At 39.2% G+C, this 22,543-nt stretch overlaps 1 protein-coding gene across 1 annotated transcript in view; it reads left to right on the top strand.

The window, feature by feature from the left end:
- The window catches only part of LAMA3 (laminin subunit alpha 3), a 106,085-nt gene that overhangs the window by 21,973 nt on the left and 61,569 nt on the right, over positions 1-22,543 (top strand). The window contains exons 9-26 of the mRNA XM_065668132.1: positions 706-796; positions 1,833-1,964; positions 3,341-3,403; positions 4,704-4,745; positions 4,876-5,040; positions 5,831-5,965; positions 8,338-8,472; positions 9,934-10,071; positions 10,554-10,600; positions 11,471-11,570; positions 12,030-12,082; positions 12,491-12,596; positions 14,108-14,207; positions 14,635-14,791; positions 17,727-17,865; positions 19,450-19,592; positions 20,817-20,917; positions 21,024-21,177. Coding sequence (XP_065524204.1) covers positions 706-796; positions 1,833-1,964; positions 3,341-3,403; positions 4,704-4,745; positions 4,876-5,040; positions 5,831-5,965; positions 8,338-8,472; positions 9,934-10,071; positions 10,554-10,600; positions 11,471-11,570; positions 12,030-12,082; positions 12,491-12,596; positions 14,108-14,207; positions 14,635-14,791; positions 17,727-17,865; positions 19,450-19,592; positions 20,817-20,917; positions 21,024-21,177 — 2,001 coding nt within the window. The remainder of the gene's footprint in view (positions 1-705; positions 797-1,832; positions 1,965-3,340; positions 3,404-4,703; positions 4,746-4,875; positions 5,041-5,830; positions 5,966-8,337; positions 8,473-9,933; positions 10,072-10,553; positions 10,601-11,470; positions 11,571-12,029; positions 12,083-12,490; positions 12,597-14,107; positions 14,208-14,634; positions 14,792-17,726; positions 17,866-19,449; positions 19,593-20,816; positions 20,918-21,023; positions 21,178-22,543) is intronic.

Raw genomic sequence — 22,543 nt, forward strand, 5'->3', positions numbered from 1 at the left:
GCCAGGATGCCTCACGACAGTGATTTACTCGGCTGGTGCATGCCACTGCAGCTGCACACTCCTGCTGCTCCACTGCAGGGGACAGCTTTGCTGCACAACTTGAAATACACTCAGGACTGTGTTTATTGTGGGGTTACATATTTTTTCTGTAGTTCAAATTACTTACTTTTTTTTTTTCTGTGTGCCTAAATCACATGTTTATGGAGACATATACTTTTCTAACGGAAGATCTGTTTTGTGCTGACCTGATTGATAAGGTTTTGGTTTATTTTGATGTTGCTGGTCTTAGACATAAGGTATTCAAAAATCTAATATATAGTATGAGGAAAAAATCATGCTGCAGTTGCCTGAATGACATATATGCTATGATAAGAGAGTAGCATAAAAAACAGTATCATGTGATAGGGAAAAGAGTTTTTTTCCCCTAGATATTTTTTTAAATAGCTCTTTTTTATAATGCTTCAAAGATAAAATTCAGCTGTTTTCTTTAAGAACACCACGATTCAGAAATCTATAGAGAACAGGTGGTTAAATAACACCAAATGATGAATGCTGTCTCTCTTGCAGCCGTATTCAATTTTCTTTTTTCCTGTGCTGTTCCTTTCTTAGTTGTATATAGAAAAAGTGAAAAGGATGTTATTGCTTCTTAATTCTTCCAAGTTCCCATTTTTATCTCATATTCTCCTTTTGTTTTATTTCACATAGCATAACACAGCTGGTATTAACTGTGAAAAGTGTGCAAAAGGTTACTATCGTCCTTATGGTGTTCCAGTGAGAGCTACTGATGGCTGCATTCGTGAGTCCTTCTCTATTCAGTATCTTCTCATGGTCATGGCTTGGGGTTTTTTTGGCTATAATCAAGGCATGGGATGCATTATTTTTTTTTTTTTTTTGAGAGGAAAAATGAAAAACGGCAAAAAGATGTTGGAGAACAACTGTAAATGACTGTGTTGCTTTAGACCCTTTTAATGATATTCTTCACAACTTATGTGCCATATGAACCTAAAATTTCAGACCAGCAGCAGGATAATAGAAGGAAGTAAGCCAGAAAGGGCTGCTGAGGAGATAGGATCATGTAAGCCTGGGGGTACTGCTATATACACCACAGCGAGAAGGCATAACCCCTAGGAAGCCACTCTCATCTCCTGCCCTCACCACCTTGCTTCTCTTAGCCCTCTGATGTAGATGTGAGGTATGCTTTGGCTCTTGGTCACTTGGAAAGGTTATTCTGTATCTCAAAAGGTCACAAGGATCACTACTCCTATTTTATGCAGTGCTGAACCTAATGGCTAATATGTGATGCAATAGGATATTTACTAATATATTCAAAAAGAGGAACTGAGTATAGTTGAGAGATGAGGGCTGAATTACAAGCAGGCTGAAGGAGCCGTGTGACAGGTAGGAGGAAGCTATGGTTTATTGCGTTTGGATACTGAAATGAATGGGAAGTCTACAGAGCTGTGGTGTGCTGCCATGATGTTGCACATGGTGTGTAAGGGAAGGCAGAAGGAGCACGGTGCTTTGCCTAGACCATGGAGAGATGAGCAGACCCCACAGAAGAGATAGTTGCTGCAGTTCTGTGGAGTAATAACATGCAGCTTTCTGAATTAAAAAAACCTAATCGCTCTAAGAGAATAACTTCTAAGGTGTATCACAAAGATTGATTGGTGATATAAAGTACTTGGAAAATATGTAATGGCATGCAAATGTTAATTCTTCAAATAGTGAAGCATTCACAACTGCAAATTCACTGTTATAATACCATTGTGCACTGCTGTAAAAGGCAAATTAATTCTTTTCTAAAGAGTGCCTCATTGCTGATACTTACTTAGCTTGCAGCTGTAACTCAGAGCATGCAGAAGGCTGTGAGGAAGGATCTGGCCGCTGCTTCTGTAAGCAGAACTTCCAGGGAGAAAACTGTGAACACTGTGCTGATGGATTCTATGGTTATCCGTTTTGTGTCCGTAAGTGTACAAATAAAAATGCCTCTTTTCCTGTATTTTACACCTGCATTAAAGAATTAACAGTTTTCATTACACTCGACTTTATTAAAACATCTGGCACTTTAGCTTTGCTTGTTTACCTGTTCTGATAAATCAGCTGTCATAATGCTGAAGAGAGTGTTTTATTTTACAAAATGTTGCTTTCTTGACAGTCAAATAGATTGTGCTGCATTCTCACAGCTCTGAGTTCATTTAAGACATTGTCATCAAGGGTACAGCCTGTCTCTCAGTAAGTCATGAACTCCAGTCCTAAAGCCCTGGGCAAACTGTTTAAACATGTCTTCAGGACTTTAGGTAGAAAAACCACTTGGACTGGGATGTGAAACATGACTGTAGAGAGAGAGGGGAGAAAATGGTTCTGTGTTCTCCTTGACACTTCTTAGGATTTGAAAATCACATACTTGATAAAAAAGGCACGTGGGTTTTTGGAGGACTTAAAAGAAATGAAAATAATTCTAAAATGGCAGCTGTGTAATGCTGGAAAGGCTCTCCTGGCAAAGCATAAGGCTCTCAGCCACGGTCTCTCGTTTTTTGCTGGGCTACAGTTAGCTGCAGTTATATGGTTGAATGAAGGGTTCCGGTTTGTTTCAGATTTCATAAGAAGTGGTTGAAGGAAAGATGTTTGTAAATCCAAAGAAAAGAAATATATTAGGAAAACAGATTTGATGTAGAACTGCTGAGCGCTTCCATTTATTGAAAATGGTACTAGAATGCTATCTAATGCATTGAAAATTAGATTTTTACTTTATAATAAGTAGCATATAGTAAATTAAATTAAAGTGTTGGGAATTCAGAAAATTAAATGCTTTCCCCATAGACAAATGATATATGCAATAACTAAATAGAAAATGTAACATCAGGATTGTGTTTGCTGCATAAAATCCTGTGGCTCTGTGAACAGATTCTAAAAATGCATGTACCATACATGTCATGAATTCTGTCAGTTCAGGTAGTGAGTGATATGCGACATAAACAGGAGACTGGCCTGCAGCTGCAAGTAGAAAATATGAAATGAATAGGGAGCTCCCTAGATAGCTCTCGTAACAGTGTCTAGCATAAGGAAGAAGGAAAGCAAGCTAGCAGCTTTCCAAATATTGTCTGGCCTTTCATACTGTTATTTTGAGAAGGAATGTTTGTACTTGAACTGAAAATCAGAAGCAAAATGTTTCTGATTCTGTTCCTAACCGAAAGAAAACCAAGCTGAAGTTGTTTACTAGAACCATGTGAGTGTCATGCTCTCTGTAGTGGCAGGAGATGACTTCATTGTTTGTCATGATTTTTAATGATATTAGTGTGTTTGTTTCAAATACACATCATTGTTTTTTTTTGTTTTAAAGATACGCCTGTATATCCTTTTGCTTCTCCAAATCCGAGAGATGCTATGGCTGGTGACATAATAGGCAAGTTCTTGGTGTTTTTCTCCACCTCCATTTCACTGTTTTTCCCGATGTTGCTATTTTCACTGTTTCAGTGGTGCCTGCTTTCAGGGAGATTTATGTAGTAATTTTACCACTGTGGGTATTTATTTGTCAGAGATCCTTTGTTCTTTCCAGAAGTTCATCATGTCGTCATGTTCAAATTAAACAGTTTAGTGGGCTAGCTCCAGAAAGAGTTATGGATCAAAACAAATTTGACCAGCCTGAGGCAAACATCTGCAGAAGAGGCTGACCATCTTGTTTGGTGCTCTTCTGAATAGATCCATCAAGGCTTTCTGACACAGCAACCGCTGCTTTGCCGTGTAAATCTCTTTGTTTAGGCTAACTGGCCTCTGCTTCTGGACTGTCTGTCCTCTCATACCTGGAAAACTGTACATTGCCTTTGGCAGCGCGGACTTTGATTTTTAAGAGAGCTATGTATTTCATTTTAGCCCTCTGCAAAGCTGCCTGAAATCCATATGATGATTCCCTCAGTGGGATTATATTTTTTCGTATATGCTATCATACTGCAGAACAGAGACATCATCCCAGCTAGTGCTTAATCACATACACACTGGTAATGCACTTCATGGTTAATAACTTTCAAAAACCTTGCAATCTTTTTCATATCCTAAAATCGGCATTCTTCCCCTTTATTTCTGTTAGCTCTAATAGAACTGGAGTTTATGCTGGCAAATGAGAAAGTGTTTTCTTCTGTGAATGTAGCAAACACTTTGACATAAGCAGGCAGTACAAATCCATGTACATATTCACAAATCCCGACTGTTTTCTTGAAAGCATCTGCAGTTGCTGTAAAAGCCCACAAAGCTTCAGTCTCCTGTACTACTTATCTCCTTCATACAGCATCCAGCATAATTGCTGTGGTAAGCCTCTGGGTGTGCTCTGTCACATATCCCCTTCTCTCACCTATTTCTAAAAGGAAGAAGGAAAACTGATGGAAAAAAGAATAAAGAGGAGAAAACAGGTCTTGATCTATTTGCATTTTCAGCGAGTAGTGTCTGAAGGCATAAGGAAGGGAGCTGCCTCTAAGGGGAAGCTTCTGTTACTGTGGAAGTTGTAAATTTGTGCTGGCAGACTAAATGTGGTTACAGGTTATTATACTTTTAATGAGGTTTACGTGTAAGGTTTGTACAAATAGTTTTGCCAGTTCAAGAGTAATAATTACTAGCACTGGTTTGTTTTTCTCTGCAAAAATATGAAGAGTTGCGTGATTTTATGCACTAACTATGTTCCTTTCTTCCTTTCCCTTTCCTGTTGTAACTAGAAGGTGGCTGCAAACCAGGGTATTTTGGCTCCCAGTGTCTGCGTAAGTGCCGTAGTTTCTTTGATGGTTGGAGCCTGTGCTCTAGTGTAAATGCCAGCCTTTGGCTTCAAAGTGAAATAGGAATTTAAGATCATAAAGACGCAGGTGTTTTCTTTACAAACGTGCTCTTCATCGTGCCAATGCCACAGCACAAAAGTGCTGGGTGGTGACTGCGATGGTAATACCCAACAGTGCAGATATCGGAACTGGACTTGTTTTTTTTCCTGTGGCACCTGTGTAGCTGGGTATTTTCATTACCCTTCTGCTGGGAAAAGCCAAACGGTCCCTTTTGTCAAGTGTATCCAAAATACAGACGCAAGTTTTACACCGAGGGGTGAAGTTCTTTTGCCATGGAGATGTGTTCTTAAGGGGCTTTCCCAAAATTCACAGGAATCAAAGATATAAAATATGATGAGGGGAGAATTCCATCCAAAAATGCCCCTGTTTCCTTGATTGCTGGCTACTGTGTGATGCAGCTGTCAGACTCCAATTTGGAGTTGGACTTAGTAACATTGATGAAATTTAAAATACCTTTGGGAACGTTTCATTTACATATCTTTTTTTAAAAAGGATATTATGTTTAATTCGAGTTTGCAACCTCACTTTGATGCACGGAACTGCTCTTTCTAACCAATACTAGAAAACTGATTGGTTTTAAACTTTCTTAGCCATCTCTGTGCCTGTTTAGGCATTTTATTAATGCCTCCCACCTGAGCTTGTGAATCCAAGCCTTATTCTTTTCATTTTATTTTTAAAAAGGATGGAACTAGTTTCAATAGTTGGCATAATGGGATCAATAAATCAGACTGGGTGGGGACATGTCAAGTGTAGTGCTCCAGCGCTGATACTGAACTTAGCAGTTACTGTGAGACAGACTCAATTATTTTGTTCTTTCATTAATGTCTCCCTTGATGCTGAATTATTATTGATGCAATCAATAAAAGCTGTTATGAATCATGATAAATCTGATGGGAAGATTTTGGCCTGATTGAGGATCAGGGAGTCGCTTTTTAGTTTTTATTTCAAGAAAGATAGAAGAAGAGAGCTTGTGCAGAGGCTGCCTCTGAAATGTCTTTTTTCGTTTGCAGCATGCGAATGTAACCCAGCAGGTACCCAGCCCAAAGTCTGTGATTTCCTTGGGAAGTGCCTTTGTCGCTCAGGGGTAGCCGGACTTCAATGTGATGGCTGTCAGCCTGGCCACCACTCCTTCCCTGCCTGTCAAGGTGAGGCTCCTGATTGCATGTACAGCATCAAACAGGCCCCCAAAAAGGCAGACAGTAGTGCTTTTCAGGTACTGTTTTTCCAGTGGCTGAAGTTCACAGCTGTAAATGGGCAAGGCAGTCTTGTGCTCTATAGTAGAATCCTCATGTATTCTAATTCTCCATTTACAGAGTTTATATATAGTCTGTTTTATATATAATCTGTTTTCTCATAGGCTTTTTTTCCTTTTGCATGGTCAGATTGTTTGATAGAGCCTCAGTCAGCACAGCTGTCTTACTAGTAACCAAAGAATTTGTATGGTGTTATCACATGGAGGCCTACAGCAACAGAGCACAAGTGACTGCTAAGGAACTGGCATAGCAGAGCTGTGAAGCACTCATCTACTTTTGCAGAGGGTCTTGTTTGGTAAAATATGTGTTCTGTCAATCAGAAAATTAGAATCTCCCATTTTGCCCTTCAGCATGATTTCTCATCATGATCATTTTAAGATCATCTGAGAGACACTGAGCTAATTTCTGCCCATGTAATCATGAAACATGAAAGATCTCTGTGGGGTTTGGCCCGTGTACCTACCACCAAGGAGCAGTCTGCTTTTTACAAGAGAGGGAAATCAATGAAGTATAACCTTGAATATCATAATGGTCTTGTGTGTATATGAGGAATCCATTAAGTCCTATCTGGCCCCTAGATTTTGTCTGCTTTTCCAGTGATTAAGAGAGGCCCTTAATCCTTAGTGAATTTTACACTCAGAAAGAATATAGGATATTGCTGAGTTCTGGTATGTACTTTTCTGTACAGCTTAACAAGATTCATGTAGATCATTATGATTTACTTTCTTCTATCTCACTATTTTTAGTTGTTGACCATAGCAAACCGTTTCCTTTTGGGCTTATATACTTGCTTGTCTCCTATGAATAGACAGCAGAATTCTTTATGCCCTTGCAAAGCTATACTATGTTGTGTTACCAAGCACAGTGGGTGGAATAAAGAGAAGCCACATGACTGTGTCTTTATGGTCTGGAGTAGATTAACATTTTTTAATGAAAAACATAAAACCAGGATTCTGTTTTGGTACACACTGTTCAGTGGGTTTAAAATATTCTATCCTTTTTTTTTTTTGTTTTAGAGCTGAATGAGGTAGCAATCATAAAGCAAACCAAACCTGTATTGAATATGCACTAAAAGCTGAAAGAGACATAAAAGCTGAAAAGAACATTCAAAAGCAAATTGTAAGACTGCTAAAAATAGTTGAAAACAGTCAGCGGGATTACTCAAAACTGCTGCCATTCACAGCTTGTTCTGTAAAATAAGCTGCCATGGGTTTAAATTTAAACTAATGCAGCATGCTGCAAAACTGTGGTGGAAAGTGAGCAGCCCAGCCTGCTACTCCTGTTTGGAGTTATCATTTTCAGAAGGGGGGGAAGATCTATAACTTTCTGGCTTCCTAGCAAGCCCTGACTCTTTCCAGGCATCCTTGATGTAAACACAACAAAGTCAGATGTCCTTGACTGCAGGAGAAAAGAGGAACCGAAAGGGGGAACCAGGAACATGAACGTGGAATAGAAAGTGTTTGTTGTATATTTGTGCCAGTCAGCCATTTCTGTCAGTCATAAAATCCAAGTGATTAACTGCTTGTACCTGGGGCAGCTGGGATTCCCAGATGGGCTCCCATTCATGCACCCATAAACTCTGTGACGACCCTGTGTAAAGCCCAGCATCATTACAAAAAACGTCAGGGCTTATCTGTGATAGACCTGTTAGCCTAAAATAGTGGTAACTCCAAGAGAAATTTCTTATTATAGCCTGGTAACAGCTTTTGTTGTAGTCTGACAATGTGCCTTGGGTATTATAAGCAAATTCCTGCAATGCAGTGCTTGCCAGCTCGTAGAATTAAAACGTCAGCAGTTTTTACCTTGTGCGTCATTTATTTGCTCATCATGAACTTGTGCTTGTGCCTCATTACTAATGAGCTTCTTGTTAGCCCTGAGACAGCCTAGCTTTGTGGATGCCATTTCTCAGAAGTTATTTTTTAGAGGTTGTTTTTTTAGTACTTCTCTCTTGTGATGTTCTTTCCACTGTAAAATGGATTTCTGTCACTTACATACCTGTTTTTCCAAGGCATCAAACTAAATCTCTAAACTGTACGTTATAAAATTGCAGTAAGAACCTGATTCTCAATGGCTGAGAAGGCAATTACAGTACAAGCATCTACTTCAGGATATTTATTTTTGGTGATAAAATTATAGTTCATTTGGTTTCCTCATGATTGCTTTACATTCAAAGGTAACTTTATGGCAAATTCTGGTTTAAATAACTACATGTATCTGTAGACATGTATCTGTAAGGATAATAATTATTCCTTTCCTCTGTGCAGAATGTAACTGTGACATTGTTGGCTCAGTGGAGAATACCTGTGGTCCCAGAGGTCAGTGTCCGTGTCACAGTAACTACGCTGGACTTAGATGTGACCAGTGTGCTATGGGTTATTACAGCTATCCCAGCTGCTTGCGTGAGTAAAAGCCTTTTCTCCTTTTACTGTTTTCCTTTCTTAACTCTGCAATAGAGAAGAAAACAAATTTTCTCAAGTATTTTTCCACTTAAAATTACCTATGTAACCATGATAGTTTTATTCCATCCAAAGCTGGCAACAATAACACTGAATATCCAGGCAGTGGCCATACTTCCTGGCATGTACATACTCCTAGCAGGAGTAGGTAGTCCTCCCTAGCGCATGATTGCTGTTCCTGTGCAGTTGGATTAATGTGAGCCTGGCAGTGTTTGCCTTTGGTGCAGTTGGATCTCTCCTGAAATATTAAATCTAAAGTTTAGGCTGGGCAATGGGCATTTACCTTCATGAGATCTGTCTCACTTGGCTTATAGAACATAAGCTGTGTTTCAACTGGTTTGGGCTTCTAACATTAGAAACACTGTGCTGCAAACTCTTAAGTAAGTGCATTAGCACGTGCTCTTGACATGTGCCAACATTTCACAGTAAATCCTAGTCTAGAATGGCTTGACTTTACAAAACGTCCATGATATCAACAATTTTTCCTGCCCATATGGATCAGTTGATCAGGTACAGACTGTGTTTATAGGTTTTTCACATCAAGAAGAGAGGAACCTGCAGGCTCTGTCATTAAAATCAGCAAGCTACTTTATCATCATGAGCAGGAGTGCGTTTTCCTAGAAATCAAGATTGTTAGTGCGGAAGAAGGGATGTATCCAGAATTCTGATATAACTAATCATCACAACCACAGCAAAAAATAATCTGGCAGATTTGTTCTCTCTCTTTAGGAGACTGGCTACTACTTTGCTAAAATAATTGGCATTAACTAGTTCTCCTTTAGACTCTGTCTGCCCAAAGATGAGTCCCCTGGGCTTTAGCAGCATTGTTCTTTTTTGTGGTGTTATTCTCTATTTACCCCATGTGTGTAAATCATTGCATAGCTGAGACCTTACATTGGGACCTGAAATGATAAGACTGTTGCATGGTGTATTTCAAAGCTTTTTGTGGCCTCTTCTGCTCTCAGATCTAAGGTGTGAGGGCATACAATTTTATATTCTAGAGTCATATTTTTAAGGGCAGGTCTAATTGCAGAATTTGCTCTGTGCTTTCTATACCCGTATGAATATCCAGAAAGCAGAAATCCAAAACCAAACCTGCTCTTAGGATGGGACAAAGAATTTAAGGAGGAGAGTTTTATTATCATTCCAGATAATCTTACCTGTTTCAGCCAAGAACAGAGGAAGAGTTCATGCCAATGTGTTACATGTCACCTCAAACTCATAGGTTCCAAGCAGGGATGAGGACCATGTAAGGAGAATCTTGTGAGCTATTTATTGGAAAGAAAAAAGAACAAATAGATAAATAGAATTCAAAACCTCTGCAGTACTAAAGTTTTGGAAGGTTGTTGCTTGGTGCTTACAGGATGAACTTTCCCACCACTGCCTATGTTTGTTGTTCTGTAGCTTGTCAATGCTCTCCTGATGGTTCCCGGCACAGCACGTGTGAGCCCACATCTGGGCAGTGTGAGTGTCAAATGGGCATCACGGGGCAACGGTGCGACAGATGCCTTTCTGCAGCTGGCAGTTTCCCCTACTGTGAAGGTAGGGGAAAACCTTTACAGCAGGGTTCTCCAGGGCAGTCTGTTGCATGCAAAAGTTTACAGAAACTCCCTGAAGCATGGGGACAGAGGGAGGGATTCACCGGGAGCACATATTAGATGAGTTTATCTGTCATTCTGCATGTTATTTCGTAAAGTAAATATGATAAGATTTAAGTGTTTTTAGATGACGGCACAGGAACTTTAAGAAAACATCTCTCAGATATATAGGTCAGTGCTCTATTTTTCCAAGCCACTACTTTGCATATCAAACCAAATAGTCTAAACCAAGATAAATACACATCTGAAAAATCATTATTAAAGTTTCTGTTGGTCTTGAAGCTTAAAGCATTTCAGCTCCTCCAAGATAACCAGATTAAAAACACCTTTCAAACTCACGCCTGCTACATTGTGCTTCTGCACTGCTACATTCCACAGCTGTTTTCAAAAGATCTTTCAATGTGTTTGTTTTTTAATTTCATAAAGGTGCCAACAGTGAATGCGATCCTTTGGGTAGTGTTGGTTCTCATTCCGTAAGTACTCTCCCATCACAGCTAATAGTGTGTGTTAATAATTCATGTGCGTTTGCTGAACACATTCACTTCATTGCTCACGTCCTGAGGAGTGGAAATAAACTTTGTGTTTTGTTCTTTGATCATGCTAGTGCAATCAGCTGTTGAGGGTGGTTTTTTCATCTTTTACATATAGAATATGCATACTGTTTATGTCTTCTTGGTGTGCTAAAACTCTAATATATACATTGTGTGCATATAAGGCTATACATGTCCCACAGACCTTGTAGACGTGGGTTGCAACAGGCCATTTCAGCATCAAATTATTCTTGAGAAAAATTATTATCTCTTTGCAACTGTTACTATTCCACTATTATTGTTATTAAGACAGTGATCATTATTAATACTAGAATATTTAGCAGAAATCACAATCATTGCTAAATGTGTAGCAATGAAGACCTAGAAGGTAAGTCTGACTGACAGAAGAGATATCTATGTAGGTTCATGTATACAGCTATGTGTGTTTTCCGCCAATAAAGGAAGGAGTAAATTTGAAAATGAATTATTATTTTTAAGTAAATTTGTTTTTTAAACTTTTTGCAAAACAGTTAATACTTTAGAGCAGTCCTAATAAGGCTATAGAAGAATTGGAAAGTACATCTATTGAAACATTTAGAATAAATTAAAGTGGAAAAAATGCATAGTGTGGAACAATCCTGTGCTGATAGTATGAGACAGAAAAATCTACGTCTAAATCAGCCTCAATTCCATGAATCTGTAGAAGTTGGTAAACTGCACGAGCTGTTAATAATACTAGGATTTTCTTAGCACTAAAGACCAGTGTGTTTGTATGAAACAGATGAAGCCATATTAACTCCTTTCTGTCATTAGGGCTATTGTCAATGTCTTCAGAATGTTGAAGGTCCTACCTGTAGTAAATGCAAACCATTATACTGGAACCTGGCCAAAGAAAACCCTGAGGGATGCACAGGTATAACTTCATGACATATTTCTTTGGGCTTATGGAATGTATTGAATTCTTTTGGAAGTCACTGTTATTCGTTCATACAGAGAGTTGAACTGATCTCAAAGTAGCACTGCAAAATAAAATGTGCAAGTCAGGCTGGACACTGATTTGCATCAATTGCCTGAATGATTCTAATAAAAGAAAACAATTTTAAATACAAGCTCAAGACTGTTTTTGTTAAATACAAGTTAAAACATTTTAAACACACCAGTAAATAGCACATACACGGAAGTCCTCTTTCCTTCCCCTTTTCTTTTTCCTCCCACCTTGCGCCAGTATCTGTCTGCTGTTCTGAACCTTCTAGAGTAAAATCCACCTTGTGGCACTATGACTCAAAATGGCAGATTCAGGGTGGTGGGGTTCTTTTCCTACAAAGTATCTTGGAAAGATGAAATGCAGATTGCCTTTTTTTCATCTGTGCAGCATGCCAGTGTGATGTGAGTGGAGCACTAAGTGGAGTCGGGGAATGCCAGCAGGTAAAGTGAAATTAAAAGAAAGACATTAATGAAATCGATTTTTGTAAGGATAAATTGTTATGACATGTGGTAAGGTAGAAGTCTTGGTAGCAATTATTGCTTTTACACAGAAAGTGGCTAGTTTTAGACAACGGAGAAGCAGTTCTATACACAAGTTTTATACATCCTAGGGCTGTATGAAAGGTCTGAAAAATTCTCAGCATCTTGAGTTTATATATTTTCTAGTCTGTTCTTTGAAGATGATATGTGAGAGAGGTTATGTCCAGATTGTATTTTGTGTGGGGATGAGAATGTTTTTTCTCTTTAGAATTAGAGGGAATTTGGAATATTGAACGTTAAAGTTCCCAAAAAGGTGCAGAAGCATTTTTGATTAAATTGTTTGTTTTGCCTTTTGTTTTTCCCCACCAGGAAAATGGCCATTGTTACTGCAAATCTAATGTTTGTGGAGATTCCTGTGACACTTGTGAAGCTGGTTATTATGCTCTCGAAAACAAGAATTATTTTGGCTGCAGAGGTAAAATGAATGAAGGACATTTCCAGTAGCAGATTTGCACTTAGCAGAAAAGTCTTTAGAATTCCCTAGGTTGTATTTTTAAAGTGTGAATGTAGTTGTCGAATCACTTGTGCACAGCTGAAGCTGTTATCTTATCAAGCAAGATAATTGACATTCATTTCTCCTCTCATTCCTTCTCCCAAGTTTTGGAGCCAGGGATGGTTGATTTTCCTCCAGGAGTTACTTGGAAGAGCAGTAGCTGTCTGTTTTGCTTAGCAGTTTTCTAAGGTCTGGCTCTACAGTAAGAACTTAAAATGTTACAACAGATGATAGTAGCTTGATGAGTGTTTTTGCAGGTATATTCATGCATTTCTTTAGTCCAGGCCTCAATGTGTTTTGAAGCAGAGCCAGATGTAGCTGTGATGTGGAGAAAATGGTTCTTCTTCTGAAGGATACATGCTTTGCCGTGTGTTTTGAGTGATATAGAGCTACTGCACCAGTTCCCTTCCCTCCTTGTAACCCTGCTGTAGATGTAGGTTTGTTAAAATTATTGAAAGCAGTTTTACTGACTTCAGTGTGCTTTACATCTGTTTGGGGTTGATGCAAAAGACGTATTTTTAATGCATTGAAGTAATTTAACAATCATTTAATATATGCAAAGTTAAAAATAACAGGTACTGTATCCAACAAAGCTTTTATACCTAATATCTAACCAAGGAGCTAATGAATGGGATCTGATTCCACAAAGGTGTCAAAGGATTACAAGTACTTACGATGTCTTAGGAAACAGGAGGCTTTGACACTATGACATAAGTACATGTTTAGGAACTTTCAACCTTTCAATTCAGCTTGAAATTTTTAGCCTAGACATAGTTGTTCCTTAGTAGAATATATTATACCTCCTTACTAGAGGTGTAATTTAGTTTGTGCCACAATTCCTGTTTCCTGTAGAAAGTCATTCAGTATTGTTGTCCAGTATTGGTTAAAAATAGGCGTACGCTATTATATGAACACGTGTGTTCTTGCCGTGTCCAATTTTTGTAAGATAAATTAAAGGCTCTGAAAAATTAGCATCTTACAATTTTTTCAGGTTAGGGTTTTGGGTTTGTTTTGGTGTGGGGGATGTTGTTTGTTTACTTAGTGGGGGGGGTTTAAATAATTATTCATCATGTTGTTGTAGAAATTCTGACTTGCTAGCAAAACATTTGAATGACTGCTCTGCAGAGCTGTAGTCGTGCACTTGGTAATGTGGCATGGCTTACTGCTTGTGATTTGGGTTTTTTTAAGTGGCTTTTGTCACATTCCAAGGTGAAAATAGAGCAAACAACCACAAACTTCAGAAGCCAGAAATCGTTGCAGCTCATGCATGTGTGCTAACACGTTTGAAAGAGTCTGAGGGGAGTTTGAAGGGCTCTGGAAGGAGGAAACGAATCATTAATAGTGTTTAATTAGCGGAAGCGAGGTGTGTTTTCTGATAACTTCTGTCACTTCTTTTCTGATGGGATGTTTGGTTTCTGCTCTTTCCCCAACAGGATGCCAGTGTGATGTTGGAGGATCCCTCAGCCCGGTGTGTGCTGAGCCTTCAGGTGGCTGCCAGTGCAGGGCCCATGTCGTGGGGACAGCCTGTCAGGAGTGAGTCTGGCTGTAGCTCCTACTAGCTCCTGCTTGAGCACAGTTCTTTTGAAACTGCCTGCAAGTCACTTGCTTTTGTATTAGCTGTTGATTTTAATTTTGCTGGGCAGTTTTCTTATGTTGTTTTATTAAGATGTTTTTAACTTGTTTCTTTAAATAACCAATGCCAGTTGTTCAATAGTATTGCATATGCATCTATATAGACATCAAGAGTTATATAGTAAAACTTATGTAAGCTGTAAAAACTTCTGAGAGGAGAACTCTCATTACACCCATCTTTATCAGCTGTCTTGAATTTACTGGCTGCTATCAGGATTCCTCAGTCATCAGTAGGTCACTTCCGTTCCACTGCTTTGTGCTCTTAGATGTAGACCATGCAGCAATTGGTGACACTTTGTTGTTTGGCTTTTTCTTTTTTCCTTGAAAGGCCTGAAAAAAACTACTTTTTCCCTGATCTGCACCACATGAAGTTTGAGATTGAAGATGGTACTACTGTCAAGGGAAGGGAAATTCGTTTTGGCTATGATCCTCAGGAATTCCCTGGCTTCAGTTGGAGAGGATATGCTCAGATGTCATCTATACAAGTAAGCTTTGCTCAAGGCTTTGAGGTGAAAACATAGGTGCATGGTATGTATGTCTCTATAGTACCGCTATGCGTATGCAGGGTCATAGAGAAACTGGTAAAAAAGGACAGGATATCGCTAAGCTGAACTCTTTGGCACTGTATCACTGTTTAGTGAGTGTTGGTACTATTAGTATGGTCGTTGCTTTTGCCAGTATTTGTTCTTCAGAAATGCTCTTTGAGGTTGGTTTTGGGTTTGTTGTGGGTTTTTTTGTTTGTTTGTTTGGGTTTTTTTGTGAGAGATACCATTTTGAAATGGGTGTAAAAAAAACCAAACTAACAGCTTTAAAGTCTATAATACTAAGTGCAGAAGTTCTTGTCATGTCAAGGACAGTGGAAATAGCTGAAGGTTGATGCTTGGCTAAATAATTTGAATTACACAATTCCATGGCAGTCTGTATCCACAAGGTTTTCAGGTACCAGCACAGGGCTGTCACTAAAGTCTTTTACACCTGCCAATTATATTGGGTGAAAAAGAGAAAGGTGCCAACTTTTGTTAGCAATAACTTCACATTACAGCAAACAGGAAAAGGTGTGATTCAGTAAAGGAAGCTGTGAGCAGGAGCATATTGGCAACATTCATTTTAGTCTCATGACAGTCCACAAGTAAACTAAGCAACAGCAATTTATAAGTAAATCACAGAAAGAAAGTCACCAGTAAGTGTGAGAAGGGACCTGCCTGACTTTGGACTGAACTGCTGACCAAGTGAACCAGGACTTTGAAACAGTAGATTTGAGCAATAAATAGGATTTGTTCACTTTTCTTAAAGGTAGTACTCCGGTGTGGTTGTGTCCAAGGATTAATGGATCACTGTAGATTGAGATGCAAGTACATAATTATTGCACAAGCATAGTGATTTCCTTTCTGTTCTTCATTTTTCACTCTTTCCTCTTCGTTCTTTTTGTTGTTTGTTTGTTTTATCCCGGAGCTCATCTTCTTTGGATCTTCAGAATTACTCCACTTTCATAAAGGAAGGCAACTGTCCAGTAGCTGTGATTTCTTAACTTCTGCTTTCTAACTCAGCTGCTTTTTGCATTTCATATCCAGTGGCGTCTTGTGAAGAGGCAGAGAAAAGGGTTAGTCTCTAATCTTGCTGCAAGTGTGCATTATTTTGCTTACCTGGATAAACTTTTCAGTCATTTAATTGCCAGCTCCAGGCCCTTCTCATTTAGATCCTTGCATTCTCAGTTATGCAAGGTTTTAACTGGAGGAAATTATGGTCTTCATTTCAAGGAACTTTCCTAATTTCAATGTAGTGTTTCTGTGTCTTGCAGGACCCTGAAATAATCCTCCTGACATTTATTTTGTAGAAGACAAATGTTGCCATATCTACTACACAAAAGGCAATTGTAACAGCTTTGTGTGACAAGAAACTATTTCAGTACAATGAAAAATTCTTGAGGTGAAATAAATAAGCTGTGTGTGACATCAGTGGAGACTACTGTCAAGCTGCCAACATGGGTGTTTCATTATAGACTGAGCAGCTGACAGTCGAGCTTAGATTTTAAAGCACTGGCCAGAGTTGCCTAAGTTTGTGACAGAGCTCAAAGAATAATTTCTTCCCCCTCCCTGCCTTTGCTTAAGGCCAGGGACTGGCATCTCTTCCTCCCTCATTCCTCATGTGTCTTCCTTCTCTATCTTTGCTGTGTCTTCTAGATGTTCCATAAAAGCTTAGAAACCATTTTGAGAAATCTCCTGAAGCATGCTTTTTTATTTCTTTTGCCTTTTCCTTTTTGTTCGTATCTATTTCTCAAGTGTTCCTTTCGTGCCTGTCTTACCCATGTATTATCTTTCAGAAGTCATCCTTCTCCACTTAAAGCAACTCTTGTAAAACCTTTCCCCATTGCCCTTCTGCAATCACCTAGATTTTAGCTATCAAGTCTCTAGATCTCTCGGCCCTGCCATCTGTGGTATGTCTATCATTGCTTTCTGCTTTGAATTTCTATTAAGAAGGTGAAAGTGTCTGCTGGTGACAGAATTGAGGACTACACATTCAGAACACCATATGAGAGCTGGCAATTTTGCATTTATTGTAACTTTTAGGAGTAAGAGAAAATGAGGCTTTGTGCTCTGTTCTCAAATGTACGGAACGGAGAAAACTTATGTACATTTGCAGAAGCAGGATGGACTACAGTGGTGGGGAGGTCACCATACAACAAGAGTCTTGGAAAGGGACAGCAAGGGAATTGTGATGGGTGAACTGTTGGGAGCTGGATTGCAAGGGGAGTTTTAGAATGGAAAGAAGGAAGACAACACTTGAGGTTGTACCAATCCTATCTTTTCCTAATCCACAACCACCATTTGAACATGTCTCTGCTGATTCTGTTGCTCTGTGAACTGAATAATGGGGGCTGTGAGAGAGCAGCCTCCTGTGGGGTCAAGAACTGCATGGCTCCAGAGGAGTCAGTTCAGCCCCAGGGCAAAGAGTCATGCATGGTATTGCATCTCTAAGAAACCACAGGATCTGGTGGAGAAGCAGAAGTTTCAGTGACAATCTGAGATGTCTGCATGCTGCGGAGTGTGTTGTGTGATCTCAGAGTAGGACTGTTGATTCTGGCCTGTTCTTTGGGAAGCTAGGAATATGGACAGCCCTTGATGCCATAAGCCTCCTTTAGGGCACGGAGGGGGAGAATAATTGTAAAATACTGCCCATATATCGAGCTGCAATATTAACACACGTTAGTTCAGCCCTTCTGTGTCTTTCTGGATAAGCTGGTATTTAACATGAGTTTTATTTCGCAGGAGGTTTTGTTCTATGTTCTTTTGTAAGCTGTCCTAGCCTTTCTTTTCTGTTACAGAGTTTGTCTTGGCCAAATGGTTTTTCTTTCTCTGGGTGCTAGTAACAAATAATATACTTTCCTTTCCTCCTTTTTCCCTTTCTTTTTATTTTTCGCAGCCAGAGGTGGTTGTGGCTATCACTGTGGCTTCTCCTAAGCTCTTCCATCTAGTCCTCCGCTATGTCAGCCTGGGCTCAAAAAGCTCTAAAGGGAAGATCTCAGTTGCTGAGGGAAAACATTTTGGCACTAATTACACTTGTAAGTGAATTAATTTTCTCACTAGGCTTGCCTGTCTTCCTCTGTCATACAGCAGCATTGCCATTCCAGTATGTACTTGTCTGCATGTGCATTTTTCTTGTAGGACTTTAGTATGGTGCTTGCATGGCTTCTAACTTCCTCTATTCAGCACTTTATGGCTGGTTTTGTTTATTAACTTCCATTTTTCAGAATGAAGTGAAGATAACTTTGAATGTGGAAAAATCAAACTTATTTCGCATTATCCTGAGGTATATTAACCCTGGAGGCGAAACATTGTCTGGTCGCTTATCTGCCTGTCAGTCTCGGCCTGAAACAGGTAGGTGCAACTCAGTGGTGCAACAAATCAGAATATTAGATTGGAGGAGTCTTTTACAGGTGCACCTAAGTGAGATTTGTAATGTTGCTTAAAATGCATCACTTTTAACAGTGGCAGTGCTTTTGTGCTTTCCTAGTGTATTTTGCTGTGCAATTGATGCGGCTGTGTTTGCATGAAATCCCTACTTACAGTAGTAAGCAACATTTGTTTTTTCAAATGTTTGCCAAACTCAGTACTTTCAGTTCTGCACTTGGAAGCTCTGAACTGTGTTTAATGAAGCTTTTAAAAAAGGGATAACCGCATTTATATTGGTTTAGTTGCCTTTAATATTTCAGTTTAAAAGTGGCTTCTGCCTTCGTTCCATGAATAACATTTATTTAATGGTGAATCCAACCTACCAAGTCAGCTCTGATTACAGACCTCAACAGCATGTGATGTCTTTTGGGCCCTGATAGAAGATAAGTACCCCGTATCCTTTGAATAGGAGGATACCAAGCCTATATGCAGAATTATATCTTATAATGCCTAACCTCAGCATACTTATGGCAGCTAATGGAGTTTAGTCAGAGACCTTTTAGTAATTCTAAGGAGATAAAACTGAAGACTTCACAGATATCACTCAGCAGAGTGGCAGCAGTTCATGTTTTTTTCTGGCTTTTATTGGATAGGAGACAGGGAACCAGGTTTTGCCCGGGCTTCAGAGAAGAAATCTGTAATATTCATAGCAATTGCGCCTCACAACTTTTTGATAAAGCATGCCGCAGCTACATTTGTGTTGTACATCATCTCTGCACCTTGTACATCATCTCTGCCCAGACCTTCAGTTACTATCTGTAACTAAGCATTTTAGCTGCTGCTGAGAATCTCCAGTATGTGAAATATTTGGCTGAGAGTCACATGAGAACAGGTCTTGTGTCAGCTGAACATATTGTGGGTCACTGCAAATACAGGCTGAACAGAAAATAATGGAAAAGTGAAGCAGTGAGCACTTCAGAAGATTGTAAAACTGGCCATCACAGGGGCAGAGCTCTGCTTTTCTGAGCCAATTTGCTCAAGACTGATAAAAACAAAGACAACAATCACTGTGTAGCTCTGTAGCTCACTGTGTGGACAAATGCACACTGATTAATGTAATGCCTTAAGGAAAGCATTGATCAGCTCCTGTTAGACCCATTTAAATGGACTGAATCATTAGTTCAGCACGCTAAGCAAATAGAGACATTTTTTACAATCCTTTATATTTTTACTCGGTTTTATTTTGCTGGCAGGGGCTGCTCAGAGCAAAGAGTTTGTCTTCCCACCCAGCAAGGAGCCAACTTTTGTCACAATCCCAGGAAAAAGCTCCACAGAGCCTTTCTCACTGGTTCCAGGCACGTGGACTGTCAGTATAATGGCAGAGGAAGTCCTCTTGGTAAGAAAACAATTGAGGAAAACAAGTGCTTGAAGGCTGTCATGATAGTATTGCTCCGGAGTTACTTACCGGGAAGAACCCTGTGAGCAATTGAGATTCAGCACTAGTGAAAAGAGCACAGCAGCAGAATATCATTATGAAAACTTACAGTCCCACTGCTCATTTCATTTTTTCTTCTTCCCTGACTTTCACCAGCTCTAAGTTTTCTTGTGCTTCCATACTTTATCTGGAATTTTTACCTTCAAAGGCTAAAGTAATACTAACACACAGCAAAATTGGTTGAGAAGAAACGCTCACAGAAATGAATAGTTCTTAACTATCAGATATCATATCTAAAGCTTACCACAGATGACCAAGGCCTTAGTTACTTGACACAAAGATTCTTCAGAAGACAAAAATAAAATGGGCTGCATTAAGCCAGAAATTGTTTGAGGTCATAATCTAAGAAAAACCTTAAACTTACATGATCACAAAGGCAGCATACTGAATTCGTATGTATAATGTATAGGGTTAACAAGTAGTCTGCGTCTTTAGTCATTAAGCCTGGGGCTCTGTTAAATTTATGGAGTACCATGCAAAATGTTACTAAAAGAGCTTGCAAACATATTTCTTGCTGAAAGTGACAGTACTTATTGTGTCTGTTTTTTTTACTAATACCTTTGAAAAGGAATTTATTAATGACCTTAGCCCAGCAGCATGTTCTCACTGTAACAGTTTTTATAAAAACTCTTACATGTTAATTTAAGTAGTCAAAACAGAACAAAAATATGCCAACTTCTGAAGCACATCTTAATAGATTACATGGAGCATTTTAATGAAGTCACCTGGGCTATGTGAATCTCCCTTGTGGAGTCGGAGTTCTGTGCATGTTGGTCGCACTCATGTCTGAAAACTGCATGCAGTCAGTTGTGTATTACCCGGCTGTAGAGAAGCTGCTTCATGAGCACTATCTTGTACAACACATGATGGCCTCAGAATTTCCTTGCTCACAGGGCAGCTGCCTTTGTCCCATCTCTATGAAGGTAGAAATAGAGTTAGGGAGATACATTCTGATGTTACCAGCGCATGTAACAGCAAAAACCTTTCATGTCTTGCAGATATACTCTAAAAAATATTTATGTGGTTGGTTTCTTTTGTTGCTACATTGAGAAATTCTAGAGATGTTCCTTTTTGTTCCTTTAATTTTCTGCATGGTCTTGCATTTGTTGTATTCTTTGTTCTTAGGACTATATGGTGCTGTTACCCAGTGATTACTACGAAGCATCCATCTTGCAGATACAAGTTACAGAGCCTTGCACCTATTCAGGACATGCTTCAACAGAGCAGTCAGTATATGTGCTACAGAGTAAACCAGTGCCTCGGATAATTTTATTATTATCTTGCTGCACTTGAAAACAATAACAATCCTGTGTTTGTTTGTTTTTATGTAAGCTGCTTGCTCTATCAGCATTTGCCATTGGCCAGATTTTCCTGTGTCCTTGGTTCAAAGGCAGTGTATTTCAGCCATGGGGGAGAATACAGAAGAATTCCTGTGCGGCAGCCAACTCCTGATCAACCAGTGATGACCCACATCAGTGGAAGAGAGGTCAGATTCCTGCTGCTAATTGCAGTCCCGTCTGCACTGTTGGCTATAAACTTACTGCACTAAAACACTTGCAGGTTACAGTTTAGGATTTGCAGATACGTAACACATCCCTAAAGCACATGCTGGGCCAGGTTCTGCGTTTTATACTGAACTGTGTAAATGGATCAGTGTAGGCAGATTTGTAACTGTGACCAGAGTAGACGTTTCACTCTAACACAAGTAATTTGTTAAAAAAGGTCCTTCTGCTTTAGGCATACTTGTTCAGAATACTGTTTAATTGCAACATAAGCGGGATTATGGTTCGTCAGCAGAAATGGTGTACGTACATCACTATAAATGAATCTTATTTTCCCCCTTAATTAGCTATACTTACGTAAAATATTTGCTTTAATAAACAAAAAAGCAGAAGCAATTATGCCTCTACTGTAGCTCTATTGAAAGAGAAACATGTTTTGTGAAATGAAAAGATATACTGGAAGTGTGTCTCATAAAAATACAGTGTTTTATCACCTACATGATAGTTACACGTGAAGTGATTATGCCCTCTACTACTGTGCTTAGATATTGCTTTTAAAAATACCAAGTGCAACAAGAATATTTATATGCCACAGGCCCTGGTGCGTCATGACTGATGCACGTGCAAAGCTGTACTGGTATGAACGATTGCAGTGAAGTCAAGAGGGCTGTTGACAGAATTAATTACACGTTTAAGTGTTTGTAGCTTAAGGAAATATTGAGAAAAAAGAGTTTAAATTTGAAAATAGTTACATGGCCAAATGTAGCGAAAACTTCTGCAACCACAGCACTTTCCATGCAGCTACTTCGAACTGTTTTGAATCAAATATCGTGTTAAACAACTTGCGCAGGTAAACTGAAAGAAAAACTTGCTTCAGAAAGTGGTATTGGCTGTTGCCTGGAGAAAATGCTTTCACTCTTTGTAAGGAATCTGCAGTAGGAATGGTGATCAAGGAAATTTTGTTTTCAGTGGAGAAGTAGACTCAATTTTTATGTTACTAAAGATAGTTTAGAGATGATGGTGACAATTATTTAGGATTGCTAAAGTTTGCTCACTGATACTTTCTCCTGGGGAGAAGAGAAATAATAATATGATCATTTCCTAGGCTTATTTTACAGCCTTCCTAGAACTGTTATAGTGGCAGCTGTATCTTGAACTTGGTTGACTCTTGCTAGTGGACAAACTGATATTCATAAGCATTGCTTCCATTCTGTTGATTGTCTTTTGCTGAGACATTACAGGACTGGCCCTGGACTGATGCTGACGGATTTGCTTACAAGGCAGGAAAAGGCAGCTTCCTGCAAGAAAGGGAGTGAAAAATCTAACAGCTTTTTTCTTTTTCAATGATCT

Source organism: Lathamus discolor, chromosome 2 (genome assembly GCF_037157495.1).
Source record: "Lathamus discolor isolate bLatDis1 chromosome 2, bLatDis1.hap1, whole genome shotgun sequence".
In the NCBI taxonomy this organism is placed as follows: Eukaryota; Metazoa; Chordata; class Aves; order Psittaciformes; family Psittacidae; genus Lathamus; species Lathamus discolor.